This window comes from Geotrypetes seraphini, chromosome 3 (assembly GCF_902459505.1).
Source record: "Geotrypetes seraphini chromosome 3, aGeoSer1.1, whole genome shotgun sequence".
Classification (NCBI taxonomy): domain Eukaryota; kingdom Metazoa; phylum Chordata; class Amphibia; order Gymnophiona; family Dermophiidae; genus Geotrypetes; species Geotrypetes seraphini.
The window spans coordinates 345,928,248-345,947,381 of record NC_047086.1 but is presented as its reverse complement, the minus strand read 5'-3'; the positions used below and the strand labels follow the sequence as shown (position 1 = coordinate 345,947,381).

Below are 19,134 nucleotides of genomic sequence, written 5' to 3'. Positions count from 1 at the left end.
GGGGAAGACCCACCATTTTGGAGAGATAGGCCTGGAGGCAGGAGGGACTGGGCATCCCTCCTGCTACCTTCTTCTATATAAGGTACAGGGGTGGGGTGGGGGGCATGGAGGAGGCTGGGTGGCCAAGACAGAAGGGAATGGGTATCCCTCCTGCCAACGATGTTCACAGAGGGGAGGGGTCAGAAGTGTGGAGGGTTCGGTTTTCCGAGGCAAGAGGGAGTGGGCATCCCTCCTGCCTCTTTTTTTAGGGGGTGTCATTGGGGGGGGCAGCACAACTTTTTTTTGGGGGGGATAGATAGTGTACATGTGTAACACACACACAACATCTGGCTTCCCCTGCCAGCTCTGTGCATGTGTTAAAATCACTTTTACAATGACTGATGGGGTGGGATTATGGCAGACCTCCGCAAAATTCATTTGCATGGGAAGTTGTTTGAACATCGATTGCCATTTTGAAATTGGACAACTTGTCAGCCCCACAGTGACCCGCCGGATTATAAAGACAATTTCAGTGATCTGGGCCCAAGAGTCTTCTCCCCAACTCAACAACTACATTGACTATCTGTATGCGTAGGAAACCTAACAAGTAAAATACTACATAAAGAGATTTATTTTATATTATCTCAACTCAAGTTCATCAAGAAAAAGTAATAAATAAGATTTCATTCAATGGACTATTTTGAGCAATAAGCAAAACTTGCAAAAAAATAATGTTGAAATGTTCTCTGAATGTTACTGTAGCATTGTTTGACCAAATACTCTCACAAGCAAAATAAATTCAAACTGATTTAGAGGCTGATACTGTACTAGAAGGCTTGGTTCCCTGTTTTACAGTGCACATAGCTGTTCAAAGTCTATTAGAGAACCATGGACTCCCACATAAGCTCTTTTGCAGAAGTTAGCGAATCATAAGAGTCAACTTTCAAAAGATTGAGAAGCTTAAAAAATGATCCCTTTCCTGCACTCGGTGAAGGAATTTTCTCCATATTGGAGGTGCCCCAATCTGGAATCTATAAGAGCTTGAATCTATAAGTGGGGATGCTGGAATCTATAAGTTCAATGCATGGCACCCAAAGAAAGTATTCTGAACCCATAAAGAAAAGAACTTGTACTATACAACTGAAATGGCTCCAAAAGTAAGAACTTTTCAAACATTATATTGTAGTTCTTACACGAAACTAGTCAACCAACACTGAACAGTAAATTGTTGTTTACCTTTTCTAATGCAGATAAGCTCATGTACTCCACAAGTTCGCTCGCCACCTGTCACAAAATGATTATTTGATTAGAAAATCATGTTTAAATCATGAATAATTCTTAAGACTACTTTAAAAGTTTCCAAAGTTTAATAAGTAAAAGAGTAATTTGGGGGCCCTTTTACTAAAATGCGTTATAATAATGGGTCTAGCATGTTTTAATGCAGAATTTTCCCATACGGAAGTGTCAAAGTTCCAAAGGTACACTGAAATCATCCACATAAAATAATTCCATCCACATAAAAATAAATCATCCACATAAGAGCCTTAAAGGACCTAGTCCGCTAGGGATACAGGACCCAAATGCAAGCAGTGTCTCACTTCCGGCTCACCACACAATTGTTTCCCACGTACTCACCTTTATAGGACCCCCAGGGACCCCTGAAGAAGACTTTTTGTCGAAACGCGGACCATGTTGGGTCCTGTATCCCTAGCGGACTAGGTCTTTAAAGCTCTTATGTGGATGATTTATTTTTATGTGGATGGAATTATTTTATGTGGATGGAATTATTTTATGTGGATGATTTTAGCGTACCTTTGGAACTTTGACACTTTCAAATAAAGTCCATTTAGGAACATCGTCACTCCACAGAGTTTTTTTTGAGTTTTCTCTAGATTTGCTTCTTTGTGGATAATTTGGGGTCAATTCGTTTTGTTTTTTGAATTTTCCCATACATCAACTCCATTTTTAATGTTGCTATAAAATAGGACTTTTCTATTCTTGTAGGTGTCATTAGTGATTAAGATCTGCAAAAAATTTAATGTAGAAGCAACTTACTGCCTCTTTGTTTAAGAGACGTGAAGTGCTCCCAGGTTAACGTTGTGTTTACCAGTTAATACAGGCTAACTGGAACACGCTAGCTGGTTAATTCAGACATACCCATTCCCCACCTGTGGCATGCTCCCTTCCAAAAACTAAATTTCAGAAATTCATTAATGCAGGCTTAGTGAGCATAAAATATAAAATGAATGCAAAATGCTTTAAAGCATTTTTTTGGTAAGCATTTTCACTTTCCCTATGTACCTGTTAGGACTTAACACATTCTAGCAAAAGGGCTCCTTTATCTAGATAGCATTTATTTGTCCTTTTAAGTACCAATTTTCCCTACTTAATTTACCATGAAAATAATTTAGGGGTTCATTTTCAAAGCACTTACGTACAAATTTCCATAGATTAAGAAAGTCTATATGCTTTGAAAATACACCTCTTAGTCTTTTTCTGTTTGCCAATATTTTAGATCTCTCTGGGTTGATCTAATGCAGGGGTAGGGAAATCCGGTCCTCGAGAGCTGTATTCCAGTCGGGTTTTCAGGATTTCCCTAATGAATATGCATGAGATCTATGTGCATGCATTGCTTTCAATGCATATTCATTGGGGAAATCCTGAAAACCCGACTGGAATACGGCTCTCGAGGACCAGAGTTCCCTACCCCTGATCTAATGTATGATTTAAGTTCTATGAATTGCTTATTCTTCATGCATATTCTATTTAAATGTCACTAACAGAAGCACTTATCACCACAAGGGTGCCTGCATTATCTGTGCCCTAACCAATTAGCGCACGGTAATGTAGATGCACTAACTAGTTATTTTATTTTTATTTATTTAAGACATTTATATTCTGCATAATTCTAAGTAGTATAATGGGTACACAACATGTCAAACTGACTGACCGTGAGATAAGGATCAGCCAATCAGCATTCACTTCAGGCTTAGACCATGCTTGTGCCCCGCCCATAACATGCATCACCCATATCACACATGCCACTCATGCCTCTCCCATATCACATCTACCATCCCGCCCATGCCCCTCCCCTTCCATAGGAATGAATGGTGGTACTTCCACCCAAACTCCACCCACTGTCCTCCCCCCAAAGTAATGCCTCCTCTGTTTACATCACTGGAAATTACCTCTGCCACTTTCTTATGACATCAACAGAAAAATGGGGGGGGGGGGGGGTTTCCCAGGAAGTGAACTTTCTGTTGATATCAGCAGAAACAGGTTTTGTCTATCAGCAGAAACAGGTTTTGTCTGACATCAGAAATGAACTTTTCTGATGACATCAGCAGAAACAGGTTTTGTCTGACACCAGAAATGCAAGTGACTGCTACCAAAAAACAAGTCAAATAAAACAGAAAAATGTTACACCATGTTAAAAGATGTGGGCTTTCAAATTGTGTTGTGAACTTGAAACAGAGAACAAATCTGCTAGGATCTGCTTTTAAAATCCAACATATGGTGTTATTACAGCACAAAGATCTTTTAGTTACAAATATATCTTAAAAAGAGGAATGTCCAAACATGTCCTGGTGACTGTTTGGGGAGGGAGGGGGGAGTAGCAGGCTTGTCATGGTGAGGGCTTAAAAGAAATGATATGGCAAATAACACGTGATAAGAACAAGCACTGTGTTAAACCAAGTAAAAGATACCTAACATAATGATAGCAGAAAAAAGTGACTGCTGCCAGAGTCATTACTGGAAGCAGTCTAAAATCAGAGAACAGAAAAATGTTACCCTTGTTAAGACAGATGTTTTAAGACCTAATTTTTAGAAAGAAGTTAGCAGTTTTGTGATAACAATCATGAAGGTCATGAAGGAAACTTTATTGAAGAGCATTTACTATGATCCAAAATCTGTACTGCAGAATCTATTTTAGATGTGCTGCCTAGTGACTGGCTAACTAATGTACAAACACCAAGGAAGCCTTTGGGTCCAATTAGTGGTAAAAACACACCCACACAACCTACCTGGAGGACACTGGTTAGCCCTCTAGGTGACCAGGGATGGAACAGGAGAATTTTTTGATTCCTATGGACAACCCCCAGATAGTTTAGTCTTTCCTAACAGTATTATAAGCCTGTGGTTATCATTGTGTGGGGTTGGTTTGTTTTTTAGATCATCGCTGTAAAGGGTTACCTTTTGAAAATATTTTAGAAATCTATTCTGACGATTTAACGCAAAATGATGAAATGGTACTGAAAATCTGTAAAAAAAAAACCCAAAAAACCCCACCCAAAAAAACCAAACCAAAACCCTGTGGGGCTCATAATCAAAAGAGAAAAACGTCCACAGGCCTAAGTCGGCACTTGGACGAACATTTCTCAAAAATGTCCACACGCCGATAATAAAACCGGGTTTTGGACGTATTTAAAAATGACCTAGGCCTTCATAGTGCCGCTCAACGTCCAAAACTAAACGGGGCGTTTCGGGAGGCGTGTCGAGGGCGGGAGTTGGGCGGGACATGGGCCGACTTAAACTTAGTCATACAGCATGTATAACCGAAAGTTTAACAACAGAGCCTAGACAGAACTTGGATGTTGTGACTTAGACCATGTAAAACATGGTCTAAGTCACAAAAACCCACCTAAACTCACCATATAAGAACTGAAAACACATAACACAGATCCCCACACACTACCCCAGTGATCACCAACCCCCCCCCCCCATAAAAATTGTTTTCACAACTTTAAATTTCAGCCTCCAGACCATCATCACCTGGCCGCCTGGCATAGGAAAGCCTAGTCGTCCAGCCCAGAGGCAGCTAAAGTTGTCTTGGGGGTGGGTTAGGGACCATAAAGAGGAGGACACATGCCCATAAGCCCCTGTAATCACTGCATTGATACTGAAACATGTGCACTGCCCTATACACTCCCAAAACCCTTTTCTACTGGCATATAAGTGGCTCCTGCAGCCATAAGGGCTATTGAGGTGGTAGATAAGTGGGTCTAGGGGATTCTGGAGGTGGTTTGGGGGGGCTCATCATGACCTATAAGGGAGCTGTAGGGAGGAGAAGCCATGGCACCCTTTTTGTGAAGTTCACAGCAGTGCCCTGTAAGGTACCCCACTATTAAGGTGGCATGTCTGGGTGTGCAGTCCATCACTTTGCAGATCCCTTCCACGTCCAACAGGGCTTGTTTTAGGCGTTTTGGACTTGGACGGAAAGTTGGACGGAAATGTGGTATAAAGATAGACGATTTAGTGGCTTGGACGATCAGATCGGCAGGACGTAAAATTAGACGATTTTCGAGAGTAAAAAAAAGTTGGACGTATCTTTTGAAAATGTGTCTTAGGCTCTTTTTAACTTTGGACGACTTGCGATATGGACGTAAACGGACTTAGACGTATCTTTCGATTATGCCCCTCCACGTGTAGATCTTTTCAAAATCCATTTCATACCCCCAGGGTTGTATTTACTACCACAAAAGTCATGTTTTTTCTAAATAAAAAAAAAGTAACTTTCAAAATCAAAATAAATGTCTGCAGTCATTTTTTTTTTTTATTTCAAATATTTAATTATATATAACAAGTACACAACATAGGAAAATAAACAATTTACAAAGTTCCAATCTCTAGAAAATATCTGCAGTCTTTATTTTAATTTTTTAAAGTATTATTTTATTGAAAATACATTTTTATACACTCAGCCACTGGTAACTGTGAAATAATTTATGTTTTTTTTTAAGGAAGGAGTTCTTTGGTCTTGGTAGGTTCAGCAACCTTCACAACAGGGCTCTCCTTGAGGCATATTGGCACGTGCTCTGTTGGTCACATTACCCACAACTGTGGAGGGCACATTTAATTCCGCTAGGGTTTGTAGGAACTCCCCCCCAACCTTTGAGTCTTCTTTGTTCTGAAAGAGCGTGGGTCTATATAACACAGCAAATGAGGTCAAGAAGGTTATAACCACTAACAGGTTTCCCCCGGTATACAAATGTTCCATTTCCCTCCCAGGATGCCACACTTGTTTTTTCCTATAGCGCATGTTGACACTGTTTAACACTTCTTGAATGAGAGAATCTGGAGGTATGTTTTCAGGAGATACAGTCATTGAAGTACCATCTGGTACCTCTAGATACACGTTTAATTTTTCTTTTTTCCATATCCCTTTGTTTGTTAAGCACGAGATAGCGTTGTAACACTTCTGAGTAACATTTTACCTTTTCATGGTCAGGTATACCAGAGATGTAAAGAATGCTTTTCATTTTCTTATCTGCTTTTTTTTTTTTTTCTTAAGGGGTAATCTTTGATCACACAGACTTTTATGTTGCGAGGCATCCTTTTTAAAACCTTTATCTGGTTTTGTGAATGTGGCATGTTAGCTTTTAGGGTATTGAGAGCGATTTCAGCTACATAAACCACCAAATCATCAGAAGCTGTTTTCAGGATGGCTTTTCTGTGCTGCAGTGAGGCTTGGACTAAAAGACATGTTGTCTGTGACATGCACAAGCATATATGAAGGGGATTGGTTACATATTCACATCCTTTTATGGGTGGTTTTTCATGGTATAATCATTGTCCAGTCTGGTAAGAAGATATTCATTCTCAATCTGTAAGCCTCAGGCGTTATGTTGTTTAAATACACAAGATAATCGTATGGCTTTCTGGTGGCATCCTCAAAGGCTGCTAAAAAATTGCAATATGATAGGCTACATCTGCCTGGATAGAATGGCAATCCGTAACTTATCTCTAAGACTCTTAAAGAGCGCCATGTATTTGGTATTTAAAGTTAAAGTCCAGCTTGTTATGCCTTGACAGAAAACATTCTGAACAATATATATGCGCTCCCGAGAGAGGTGGTGGAGAGTAAAACTGTGACTGAGTTCAAAGAAGGATGGGATGAACACAGAAGATTTAGAATCAGAAAATAATTTTAAATATTGAACTAGGCCAGTTAGTGGGCAGACTTGCACGGTCTGTGTCTGTGTATGGCCGTTTGGTGGAGGATGGGCAGGGGAGGGCTTCAATGGCTAGGAGGGTATAGATGGGCTGGAGTAAGTCTTAACAGAGATTTCGGCAGTTGGAACCCAAGCACAGTACCGGGTAAAGCTTTGGATTCTTGCCCAGAAATAGCTAAGAAGAAAAAATTTAAAAAAAATTTTTTAATTGAATCAGGTTGGGCAGACTGGATGGACCATTCGGGTCTTTATCTGCCGTCATCTACTATGTTGCTATGATGCTCAGGCTTCTGTGATGCACATCGTACTTAGTAAAGACATTTTCTATAGTTCACCACTTTTACACACAGAATCCATTAGATCATCTACAATAACCAAATTTACTTTATTGGTTGGAAACATTTGGTCATTATTAAAAGTATCAGGCAAAATGTCCATAAATGTAATAAAAGGATATTTATTTAACATTTCTTTATAGAAAGGTTGCCACAACTATAACACCATACAGTATTGTCAGGCATGACAGTCAATAATAATAATAATAATAATTTTATTTCTTATATACCGCTGTACCGTGAAGTTCTAAGCGGTTTACAGTAGAAACAGAAGAAATGCAATAAGTAAGATTAATTAAGATGAAGAGAAAGTACTTAGAGTTCCCTGACTGTCCCAAAGGCTCACATTCTTGCTAAAGTACTTGAGAAAAATAAATTAGTTAGGTTATAAACATAGAGTAGAAGAAGGTAGGAAAACAGTTCTAGTGTGTTCTAACAGCTTTTTAACAAAAAAGGATGTGACCAGCGGACATCCACCATGCTAGTATCCATAGGGTAGTGTACTGAACCCATCCTCCTCCTTCACACTTTTTGTCATGCACAACTTGTTTTTATGATCAAACCACCTCTTTTTGTTTCTTATAATACCAGGATGTTGTACCTCTATCTTTTTCTAGGGTAACTCCACTGCCCCTGGTTTGTAGTCAAAAACTAGGAGCTCCTTTTACTATTCTGCGCTAGCGTTTTTAGCGTGCGCTAACCCCACGCTACACAGAAAATACTAACGCAAGCTCTATGGCAGCGTTAGCGTGTAGCGCTTGCTAAAACCGCAAGCACAGCTTAGTAAAAGGAGCCCTAGATCTTTTAGACTAGTAAAATTGATTTTTTTGGCTGTTATCTATATCTAGCGCTATCCCTTTCACTTTCATAGAGATCTTCCCGCTTGACAGTTTGTAACCAAATGTTTTAGGACCCGCTAATACTCTGTTTACACGTTTATCTGCAGATATCTTGCTGGTGAACTCGCCTAAATAATCACCCAAAGGGGGGTTCCAATCACTCTCATGGCTCACAAATATCACAGAATCTGTACCATCGTACAGACAATCCTCTTGTAAACTGTATAATAGTTTGTATAACTTTAAGCATGCATAAGTTGTTGTAAAACAGGCAATGAAAACATTTGTGTTACCTGGCAATACACTATGGTCTTTTGAGAGTCTCCAAGACATGCAAGCTGTTTCATCATTGATAGTCGCATATGCAACCTCAAATTCGGGAGGTATTTAAAGAAATTATTGGGCTCTCTGCTTGTGGTAGGCAGGTTTGTCCTTTGACTAAATTTCATCCACAGAGAATTCAAGTTTTGCTATTTGACGTTTAGCAGGGTTTAGCTTTATCTGGTCTGCATGCAAAAGTACACCCTCTTTTCTACAGAAATCAGATATGTATGTTTTGTTTTTCAGTATCATTGCACCACTGGGGGTAGTTAGAAGCCTCTTGTTTTTGACGGATGTGCATTTTGATGTACTTAGCAAAGAGACTATCAAATTTTTGTCCAAATGGAAGATTTCATAGATTTCAACAACCGCAAATTCTTTCGCAATTCACAATGGCTACGTCCATCTCCACTGTACATCAAATCCCCACAAAAGCTCTCTCCTCATCCATGTGAGAACACATTTCCTGTTGCCACATGTCAGCGTATGTATGACACAAAGAAAACATAAGCTTACACCCACATGTAAGGGTAACATAGGGAAAAAGAGCTTTCGTAGATGGTATACTTTTGCTTTTACATAATCAAAATAATTTGTAGGAGGGTCAAATTTGTCATAAATGATTTGTGGATGGTCTATTGGATATTCCTATGTTTTATTGGTAAAATTGTAGTAGTGTATTTGTTCCCCAAGTTTTGTTTTGTAGTATAGACAAAAAGCATTTGTTCAATTCTCAAAAAGGACATCTTGTGGAAACAGAGGTTGTGATAATGTTAAGCCAACCAGGAAGTCTGCACAACCCCTGTCATTTTCTTTTACCATCCGCTTCCTCTCATGCTCCCACAGACTTATAGAAACGTGATGGCAGATAAAGGCCAAATGGCCCATCTAGTTTGCCCATCCACACTAACCATTATCTATTTCTGTCTCCAGAGATCCCATGTGCATATCCCAGGCCCTTTTGAATTCAGACACAGTCTCTGTCGTACAAGTGTGGGCATGACTATAAAGTTTTTGGCAAAAAGTACAGAAGTTATGCTCCCCATAGGATATTTTTGACATTAGTTATGCCATAGAAATGGTCAACATGTAGCAACAAAAAAATAGTTTTAGGATGCACAGGTTGATCTGATGTGTTAAAACAAAGCCATGAGCTTGAGGGATAAAAACCCAAGTAAGAATTCCTCCAGGTATTGAATATAGAATACTGGACGTCCCATTGAAATTGACATATGATGCGGTGCTATTTGACACGGTATTGATTGCTAAAAGCCCTATAACTTCCTATAACAACAAACTTCTCTTTATCATGACAGGAGTTGCCATACAACTTATTTTGAAGAACTGGAAAAACTGGGACCGGTTAAATTATAATTTCTGGATGGAATCTTTATGCCACACAAAAGGGGCATTGTAGGAAATTTAAGGATGTCTGGGAGCCATTGACAAAATTCCTTAAGGAGTGACTATTGATTTTAATTTAGCCCTTTGAGTATACACGTCCATGGAGGGGTGGGAGGGGGGAGGGGATATAACATTAATTTAACTTGGGAAAGGTTATTGAAGGAATCTTATATTTGTGTTTTTCTTGATTAGCCATTTGGGTGGGTGGGAGGGGTAAAAACGATTGCTTATGTATTTCTGCAAGATGAATGTGCATTTCTTGAATTATTATATGTACATCTACTTATTTATTGCATTGTTGATAGTTGGAAAATCAATAAAGAATATTTAAAAAAAAAATCCAAAGCCATGAGTTTGTATAAAACAGAACTCGTATGTTTATCTTTAAATGATGTTCAATTATTGCTACATCATCGAACATGACTTTTATATAATGACCATCCCAAATCGTTATGTAGGTTTTTCAGCACCTTTTAACAGCTCGGCATCTATGAGTTTTACTGAAGACACGAGTGCTGCAAGACTACCAACAAAACACAGGTTATTGCCTGTGTTATTCATGTCTATTAAATACATCCTTGTTTATACAAAATTTGGACAAACAGTATAGACTTTAAACCCTGTGGACCCCACCACCCTTGTTTCTTATTACAAGCCCAACACCACGGAATATATCACAAACCTGTATTTCTCCGTGACTGTGAAGGAGTTTAGCGATCTGGTCTAAGAAATCATCAGTATCCAGTACTTCAGGATTTAATTTACCAGTATACAAGGAACAGTGAAAAAGCGATGACTGTAGATGCACCTGTACGTAATCACCAGGTGAAACTCTGTTGCTATCTTCATCCAAGATATGTTGAATGCCATTTTGAGCCTCAGGTAATGAAGTTATTCTGTCTAAATTAATGAAATTAAATTCTTCTGAATAAAGTACACCATTAAACTTGTCCTATTTATCATCCCACCTTTCCACAAACTGAACATAGCTAGCTGGTTCTGAATCTTCAGAGGGTTCTAACGCACCATTATTTCTCCTGTCCTCTGACACACTGTTATTAGAATAACTATCAGCTACATGGTTTTCACTGCATTCTCCATCTTCTGCATTGGTGGGCTCTGGATCACTGTCTGAGAAGCTTTCACTGTGTGTCCTTTTCCTGCTAGACTTTTCTGTTGGGGTTGTGGGATCTGTCTGTGACTAACATTTTTCTTGATCTACAATTTAAAAAAAAAGTATAGGTATCAATACACTTCTTTTTGATGGGTATTATTTTGAATTCTTACAAAACCAGAATACTCACTATTTTGTTTATCTTTTAACTTCTGGTTAAGTGCTTTTGGGCTCTGGTTCATTCTCCAAGAAGTTTTGATATGTGTTCTTTTCCTGCTAGACTTTTCTGTCAAGTTCATGGGATCTGCCTATGACTTTCTAACATTTTCTTGGTCTACAATTTAAAAAAAAAAGAAAAAAAAGTCTAGACTGCAATGCACATTTCTTTTTGATTTTTTTCATCCTTATAAAACCAATATACTCACTATTTTGGTAATCTTTTGGCTTCCAGTAAGGAACCGATTGCTGGTTAGAATTTGTTGATGTAGAAAGTACAGGTTCTCCAACAGTTTTTTGGTCTAAACTTTAAATAAAAAAAGAGTGTAGGCATTTAAGACATTAAAAAAAATATATATATACAGCATACCTGTTGGAAGATATAACTATTACTTACTTTTTAACATTCTCTGTTATCTTCTTCTGGTAAGAGACTGCTAATAGAAATAAACTGACTTCTATACTCCTGTTTATAAATGCAATGATAGATTAGGAAACAGAAAAATTGATATCCATTCTTTAAAAAATCAATTTCTACTCACCATGTTGTTGGTTGAACCATCCGGGATTCAATGTAACCTCCCCAAAACCAGCACACTGATTGATCTTTTCTGTCACGGTATATTTTTATACACATAATTCTCTCTTTAGAATTATTTGTTGGTTATCTATTCACAGAGGCTTTAAGTGAATTAATCACTCACACAATACATTGTAGGAGATCCTTTTTTTGTATGTATCCTTTTTTTGTATGTATTTTTTTTGTACAAATCCACATAGCTCTTGTATGTCTTGATTAGTCATTTTAAACTGGACCTAAGAGTCTAGAGCAGCGGTGCCCACACTTTTTTGACTCGCGAGCTACTTTTAAAATGACCAAGTCAAAATGATCTACCAACAATAAAATTTTTAAAAAATACAACGTACACTGTACGCATAGAATTGTTAATTGTCATTCCTATTCCGGGTTTTTTTCAAAGAGGTCAAAGCAGATGACTCTATGCACTGTCACCTCAGTAACAACCATACAAAAATAGACAAATACCCACCCCCTTCCCTTTTTACTAAACCACAATAGCAGTTTTTAGCATAGGGAGCTGCGCTGAATGCCCAGCGCTGCTCTCAACGCTCATAGGCTCCCTTAACTAAAAAACACTATTGCGGTTTAGTAAAAGGGGACCATATTGTAAAATATAGACAGCAGATATAAATTCAGACACATTTTGATCACTAAATTTAAAATAAAATCATTTTTCCTACCTTGTCTAGTGATTTCATGAGTCTCTGGTTGCACTTTCTTCTTCTGACTGTGCATCCAATCTTTCTTTCAGCCTGTATGCTTCCTCTCCTCCACACTTCATTCCCTCCCCCAACGTTTTCTTCCTCTCTCCCTGACCTTTCTTTCTTTCTCTCTTCATGCCCCCTTTCTTTTTTTCTGTTTCTCTTCTTTCCTTCTGTTTCCCTGCCTGCCCCCTTTCTTTCTTTCTCCCTGCCCTTCCCCAAGCCACTGCCACTGCCGCTGCCATCGGGGAACAGGATCCAAACGCCACCAATGGATAACAGGCCCCAAAGCCGACGCTGACGCTGCCCCATGCCCTCCCTGCTTCGAGCCGACCAGCATTCCTCTCCCCGACGTCAATTCTGCCATCGGAGAGTAAGTTCCGCCCAGCCAGGCAGCGATTGGTTGGCCCGAACTTCCTCTCCGACGGCAGAATTGACATCGAGGAGAGGAAGATTGATCGGCCCGATAGATCGCCAAGGCAAAGTGAGTCCTGGATGATCGACTCACTTTGCCTTGGCGAGCTACCGGTCGATCGCGATCGTCCTATTAGGCACCCCTGGTCTAGAGCTTTTATTCCTTATAATCTTGGGATGTTAATTCTCATGACTAGGAATTCCTAAAACATACAAGACACATTTGTAATTTCAAAATTCTTTATTTTAAATAAGAAATGTTTTAGTTGCACTTACATGTTTAAAACTTTATACAAAAAAACAAATACACTTCAATCTGTGTTTTCCACATTCATCTAACAGATCCCCGAGAATAAAAACATATTTTAAAAATCAATAGATTTTTTTACAACATAATTGAAAAGAAAATACATCTAAAAACAAGCCTAAATTGGTACTTGTACAATCAAAAAGACATGTCGTCCAAGTACTGATAATCGAAACGAGTTTTAGACATATCTAAAAGCAGCTTAGGCCTTTTGACTGCCGCTGTGCACCCAGAGTGAAAAGGGGCGCTTTTCGAGAAGTGGTTAGGGCGGGAAGTAGACAGGAAGCCGCATTAGCGGCTTTATCGCACGTGACTTTTTAGCACGCGCTAACCCCCGCGCTAGCCAAAAAAACTACCGCCTGCTCAAGAGGAGGCGGTAGCGGCTAGCGCGGCCAGCAAATTAGCGTATGCTATTACACACGTTAAACCGCTAATGCAGCTTCATAAAAGGAGCCCTTAGTCGTCCGGCAATGATAATCAAAAGTTTAACAAGTTGCCTAGATGGAACTTATGGGGCTCATAATCGAAAGAGAAAAACGACCAAAAACCGGCCTAAGTCGGCACTTGGACGAACATTTCTCAAAAACGTCCAAGTGCCAATAATAAAACCGGGTTTTGGACGTATTTTTAAACGACCTAGGCTTTCATAGTGCCGTTCAACGTCCAAAGCTAAACAGAGCGTTTCGGGAGGCGTGTTGAGGGCGGGAGTTGGGCGGGATGTGGGCTGGCTTAGACTTAGTCGTACAGCATGTATAACCGAAAGTTTAACAACAGAACCTAGACGGAACTTGGACATTGTGACTTAGACCATGTAAAACATGGTCTAAGTCACAAAAACCTACCTAAACTCACCAGATAAGTACTTCAAACACATAACACAGACCCCCTACACACTACCCCAGTGATCACCAACCTCCCCCTCACCCCCATAAAAATTATATTCACAACTTTTAAATTTCAGCCTCCAGACCATCATCACCTGGCCACTTGGCATAGGAAAGCCTAGTCGTCCAGCCCAGAGGCAGCTTAAGTCATCTTGAGGGTGGGTTAGGGACCCATAGAGAAGAGGACCCATGCCCATAAGCCCCTGTAATTACTGCATTGATACTTAAACATGTGCACTACCCTATACACCCCCAAAACCCTTTTTGACTGGCATATAAGTGGCTCCTGCAGGCATAAGGGCATTTGAGGTGGTAGATAAGTGGGTCTAGGGGATTCTGGAGGTGGTTTGGGGGGCTCACCGTCACCTATAAGGGAGCTGTAGTGAGGAAAAGCCATGGCACCCTTTTTGTGAAGTTCATAGCAGTGCCCTGTAAGGTACCCCATTATTTAAGTGGCATGTCTGTGTGCAGTCCATCACTTTGCAGACCCCTCCCACGTCCAACAGGGCTTGTTCTAGGCGTTTTGGACTTGGATGAAAAGTTGGACGTAAATGTGGTATAAAGATGGACGATTTAGCAGCTTGGACGATCAGATCGGCAGGACGTATAATTAGACGATTTTCAAAACTAAAAAAAAGTTGGATGTGTCTTTCAAAAATGTGTCTTAGGCTCTTTTTAACTTTGGAATTTGGACGACTTGCGAGATGGATGTAAACGGACTTAGACGTCCCTTTCAATTATGCCCCTTCCACATGTTTTAACTTAGACCAAGTCAAAACAGGTATAAGTTCCGGATCGGGCCACTGAGCTGATTGCAGCCCAGGCACCCGTCCCTCCACCCCTGTAACGATCGCAGCAGGAGGGATGTGCAGTCCCTCCTACCCGAACCTGCCGCAACCTCTTGCAAGCATTGCCAGTAGGAGGTATGCCCAGCCCCTCCTGCTGGACACCCCCAAGCCCCCCGAACCTTTGACGGCAGGAGAGATGCCAGTCCCTCCTGCCCGCACCCGCAGTGACCTCCCTGCAACAATTGCAGCAGGAGAGATGCCCAATCTCTCTTGACAGACACCCCCCGAACCCCTGAAAGTTCTCCTGCCGGACCCCTCCAAACGTTCGCCAGCAGGAGAGATGCCCAATCTCTCCTACTGACACACCCCCACCCCCTGAAAGTTCACTGGTAGGAGGAATGCCCAGTCCCTCCTGCCGACACCTCCCCCTCCCAATGGGAGCCCACCCACCCCCACAAACCCCCCCTAACATTTTTTAAATGGACAGACGGATAGGTCCTTCCTGGGTCCGGCTGGCAGGCCCGCCTTTGCTGGAATGGCGGGCATGCCCCTTCCCAGGGAGGGGCCTAAGGCCCTGATTGGCCCAGGCGCTTAAGGCCCCTCTTGTAGGAGAAGCCTAAGGTACCTGGGCCAACTGGAATCTTAGGCCCATTTCCTAGTGCATTCTGGGATGCGCTGGGAGTGGCCTAAGATTCCGATTGGCTAGATCCCTTAGGCCACCCCCATAGAATTTGTCCTATCGTCTTCGCCCTTTTATAAGATATCATCGGAAAACGATTAAGTTCCTCATGTAAACCTACTACATGCCAATGCTTTCTCATTGTTTTAGATACTTAGTGGCGTCACATCTGTTTGAAATGTAGGCCATCAGCTCCAGCGACAGACACCTGAAGTGCTGGCAGCCTGCCTTAGGTTGTTTTTTAAAAAAAATGTGCGTCCCGATTGACTGGTTAGCCAGCAGTAGGATGCCTACCGCCGCCTACTACAATCGGGATGCTGTTTATAAAATATGGCCCTTCTTGCTTAAATATTGACATTGGGGCCTCCTGAATAGATTAGTGCGGGGTCTCCTAATCATGGCTAGAATTAACCATGTGGTTGAGGCAATAAGATTTTGGCTTACTTTGTCCTCTTACAATTGCTTCCAAGAGGCTCCTATTGTATTCCAGCAGGACAAAAATTTATATCAGCTCTTTTCACCAAAATTAACTCAGTCTCCTAGAACTAAAATCTATGGCCTTAAACAGTATAGGAGCTGTTTATATGGAAACTGTTTATATGGAAGGTGTTTATATGCTATCCTCACAATCCATCTCAAGCAACTACACTACCAAGTCCTATGATATACAAATGAACTCATAGTCCAGCACTCAGATCTATGATTCACATTCATCACAGCATTAATACTATTTATTAACAGAAATAGAAGACACCAAGGGCTCCTTTTACAAAGCCGCGCTAGGGCCTTAACGAGCGGAATAGCGCGCGCTAAATTGCTACATGCACTAGCTGCTACTGCCTCCTTTGGAGCAGGCGGTAGATTTCCAGCTAGCGAGCTATAGCGCACACTAATCCGGTGCGTGCATTAAAACCGCTTGCCCCAAATTTATCTAAAATAAATTTTTTTAGAAAGCCTGAATACAGGGGAGGAGGGCAAGTTTCCTTCTTCTTGTATGGAACGGATGGCAGCAGTGTCATAAAAGCTCTTGAAAGAGAGGTGGGTGATTGTTCTTTGGGGGCCTCCAGGAAGTTTTTTTTGTCTCTTTCTTTTGTCACTAGGGATGAAGCAGCAGAAAATAATCAGAAAAATAATGGCCAGTCTGGATTCCTCACTAACCACACAGAAAGCAGACAATACAAAGCAGGAAACAAGGCAGCATATACCTCCAAAAGAAGGCATTACCTACATAGCAAACTCCAGGAATACACCCACTGCGATATGTCTGGATTAGAAGGCATTTAAGAGGCTGTTGCATTTTCTGAGTACTCCAGATAATATAAAATCAGGAAAAAATGGAATGACTATAAAAGACAACAGTATGAAACATAACATACAAAACTCAAGGAAAAGAGAAAAAACATGTAATTTTTCCATTGCATCGTGCACAGAATAGAATAGAAATGAAATAAAACCACAAATAATAACACAGGCCCAACAAAAAGAGACAAAAGGATAAAGAATGTACTATGTCAAAAATGGACCAAATTCTACACACAACAAAGGAACATAGCAGGCATCACAACAGCTTGCCACAGACAAATGCCATATGAAAAAACATATGATGTGAAAAAACATGGCATGTACATGTAAGAACAAGAAAATACTTGTGCACTGGATTTCCTCTGGTCCTCTGGGCTCTCATACACCTCAGAGTCCTCCATTAACTAATGAAGCAACCTCACTGCCTCTACTTCTGCTTCCTGGTATCCTGGAAGTAAGGTAACCTGCACTGAACCTGGGACCAGAAGCAGAATTATGACAGGATCTCAGTTTGTCTGAAAAATACATATAAAATACACTTATTAATGGACTGAGTCCAACAAGCACAATGCAAAATAGAACTAAGACTCACTTTCAGTCTAGCAACATACTTTGGACCCATGAAGAAAGTATGCAAACTCTATCCATATCACACAGAAAGTTAGAAGACAAAATATGCTAGACTTACCATAGTTGGCAGGAGGACCCACCAGGGGTAATCCTCTCGATATCAATACTGATCCCTCAAGACAAGCTGAAGTTACACCAGTAGGCAGAGACCAGGAGCTGCAACAGAGATGTAAATCCTGGCTGCCCTCTCTTGCTCCCAGTCAGGCAATAATCATGTACATTTAATGTTTGCGCGTTGAAATGGTATCAAATGATATTCTACTAGGATAGTGCATTATCAGCTATTAAGAGGATCACATATGTTTATGCTGTCTGTGCACAGTAGACAGGTGTTCTGTGCTCTTTAATAATCATACACAGCTGCCTTTTCAAGAGAATCCCATAAAAATGAGTAACAAAGGTCACCTATTCATCCTTCTAATATGCCTATTTGTGTGTACATGGCCAGGATAACTTCCAAAATCATTTACACAGATAAATTAGCCATCTGAAAATTGCCCTCATACAGTCTGGCTAAATGTGTATGTAATGCTCCACTATTACCCTGACTGACAGGTGTTTCGGGAATATGTTTTGGGTGTGGTTGGAAAAAATATAGAAAAGGAGGTACAACGTCCACAGGCCCCTTGCACACATGGACAATTTTCAAAGAGAAAGGCGCCCTTTGAAAAGTAGATACCAGGTCAGAGGTTAAACAGTACCAACTCTGCAACTAGACTCTGCAACTCGATAAATTCATTGAAAATTGTCCCCAGTACAGTACCTATATGTGTGCTGGCAGGCACTCCTTTCTAAAGCAGTAGTAGCAAGAAGTCTGCAGGGCATCCTATCACAGGACTTCTGATGCTGATATGAATAGATGTAGAATATGATAGTGGACTAATACCGGTAGGAGTATGAATAAATGCTGAACTCCTATTAATATTGCTATTTGTATTGCACTACAGGAAACAGACAGCACTAAGAATTTAAGTTATGTCATGAATACTGTAAATGCAGAGTAAATGATGTAATAATAGAACCCATATGTATTGCTGGAAGGTATGTGTTGGATGACTGGTGCATGGGACGTGGAGTCCATTTATCCAAAAAGTTAGGCAGCCTTGCTTTGTTCCCCGAGGAGGCCTTCTAATCGTCTTAGTTCTATATCCATGTGGTGGACACCAATTTCAAGCCACTACCGGCATTGTAATTGTTGGTTTGTATTATTTCTGCACAGCATATATTTGCTGGGGTTACTGTATTTGTCTTTTCATGGTTGAGTGTTACTGCCGTCCTCCCGGGACTGCCTGTTTTGTTATTTATTCATTCCTACTGTTGTGCTATAGCCTATGTTTCCTTGTTATGGTGCTGGCTGCTCTTTCAATAAAAATTATTTTTAAAAAAACCAACAACCCCATATGTATGACTGATATGGCTCCAATACTCAGTATTGTGTTGCTGAGAGGAAGTAATCTTTGAGTTTACAGTATAGGGCCTACAGCAATGCAGAGGTTAAGACTACATTTTAATAGAGTCCTGTAAATGTTATCTCTTCATGAACTGGAGAGCTGTGAGCAAAGGATAAAGAACATGAAGGTGGAGACGGTAGCAGGTGTTTGATGGCATTTGAACATATAATGGCCTTGAATGTCAACCAAGATTATGGAAACTGAAGCATGTACAGATTATCACAGCCTACACATGCT

General features: G+C 40.5%; 1 protein-coding gene across 2 annotated transcripts in view; it reads right to left on the bottom strand.

Annotated features, from left to right (window-relative positions):
- SYT14 (synaptotagmin 14) overlaps nucleotides 1–19,134 on the bottom strand; it is a 235,797-nt gene that overhangs the window by 214,936 nt on the left and 1,727 nt on the right. For both annotated transcript variants that reach the window (XM_033939955.1, XM_033939956.1), the window contains exon 2: nucleotides 1,216–1,263. In XM_033939955.1, coding sequence (XP_033795846.1) covers nucleotides 1,216–1,263 — 48 coding nt within the window. The remainder of the gene's footprint in view (nucleotides 1–1,215; nucleotides 1,264–19,134) is intronic.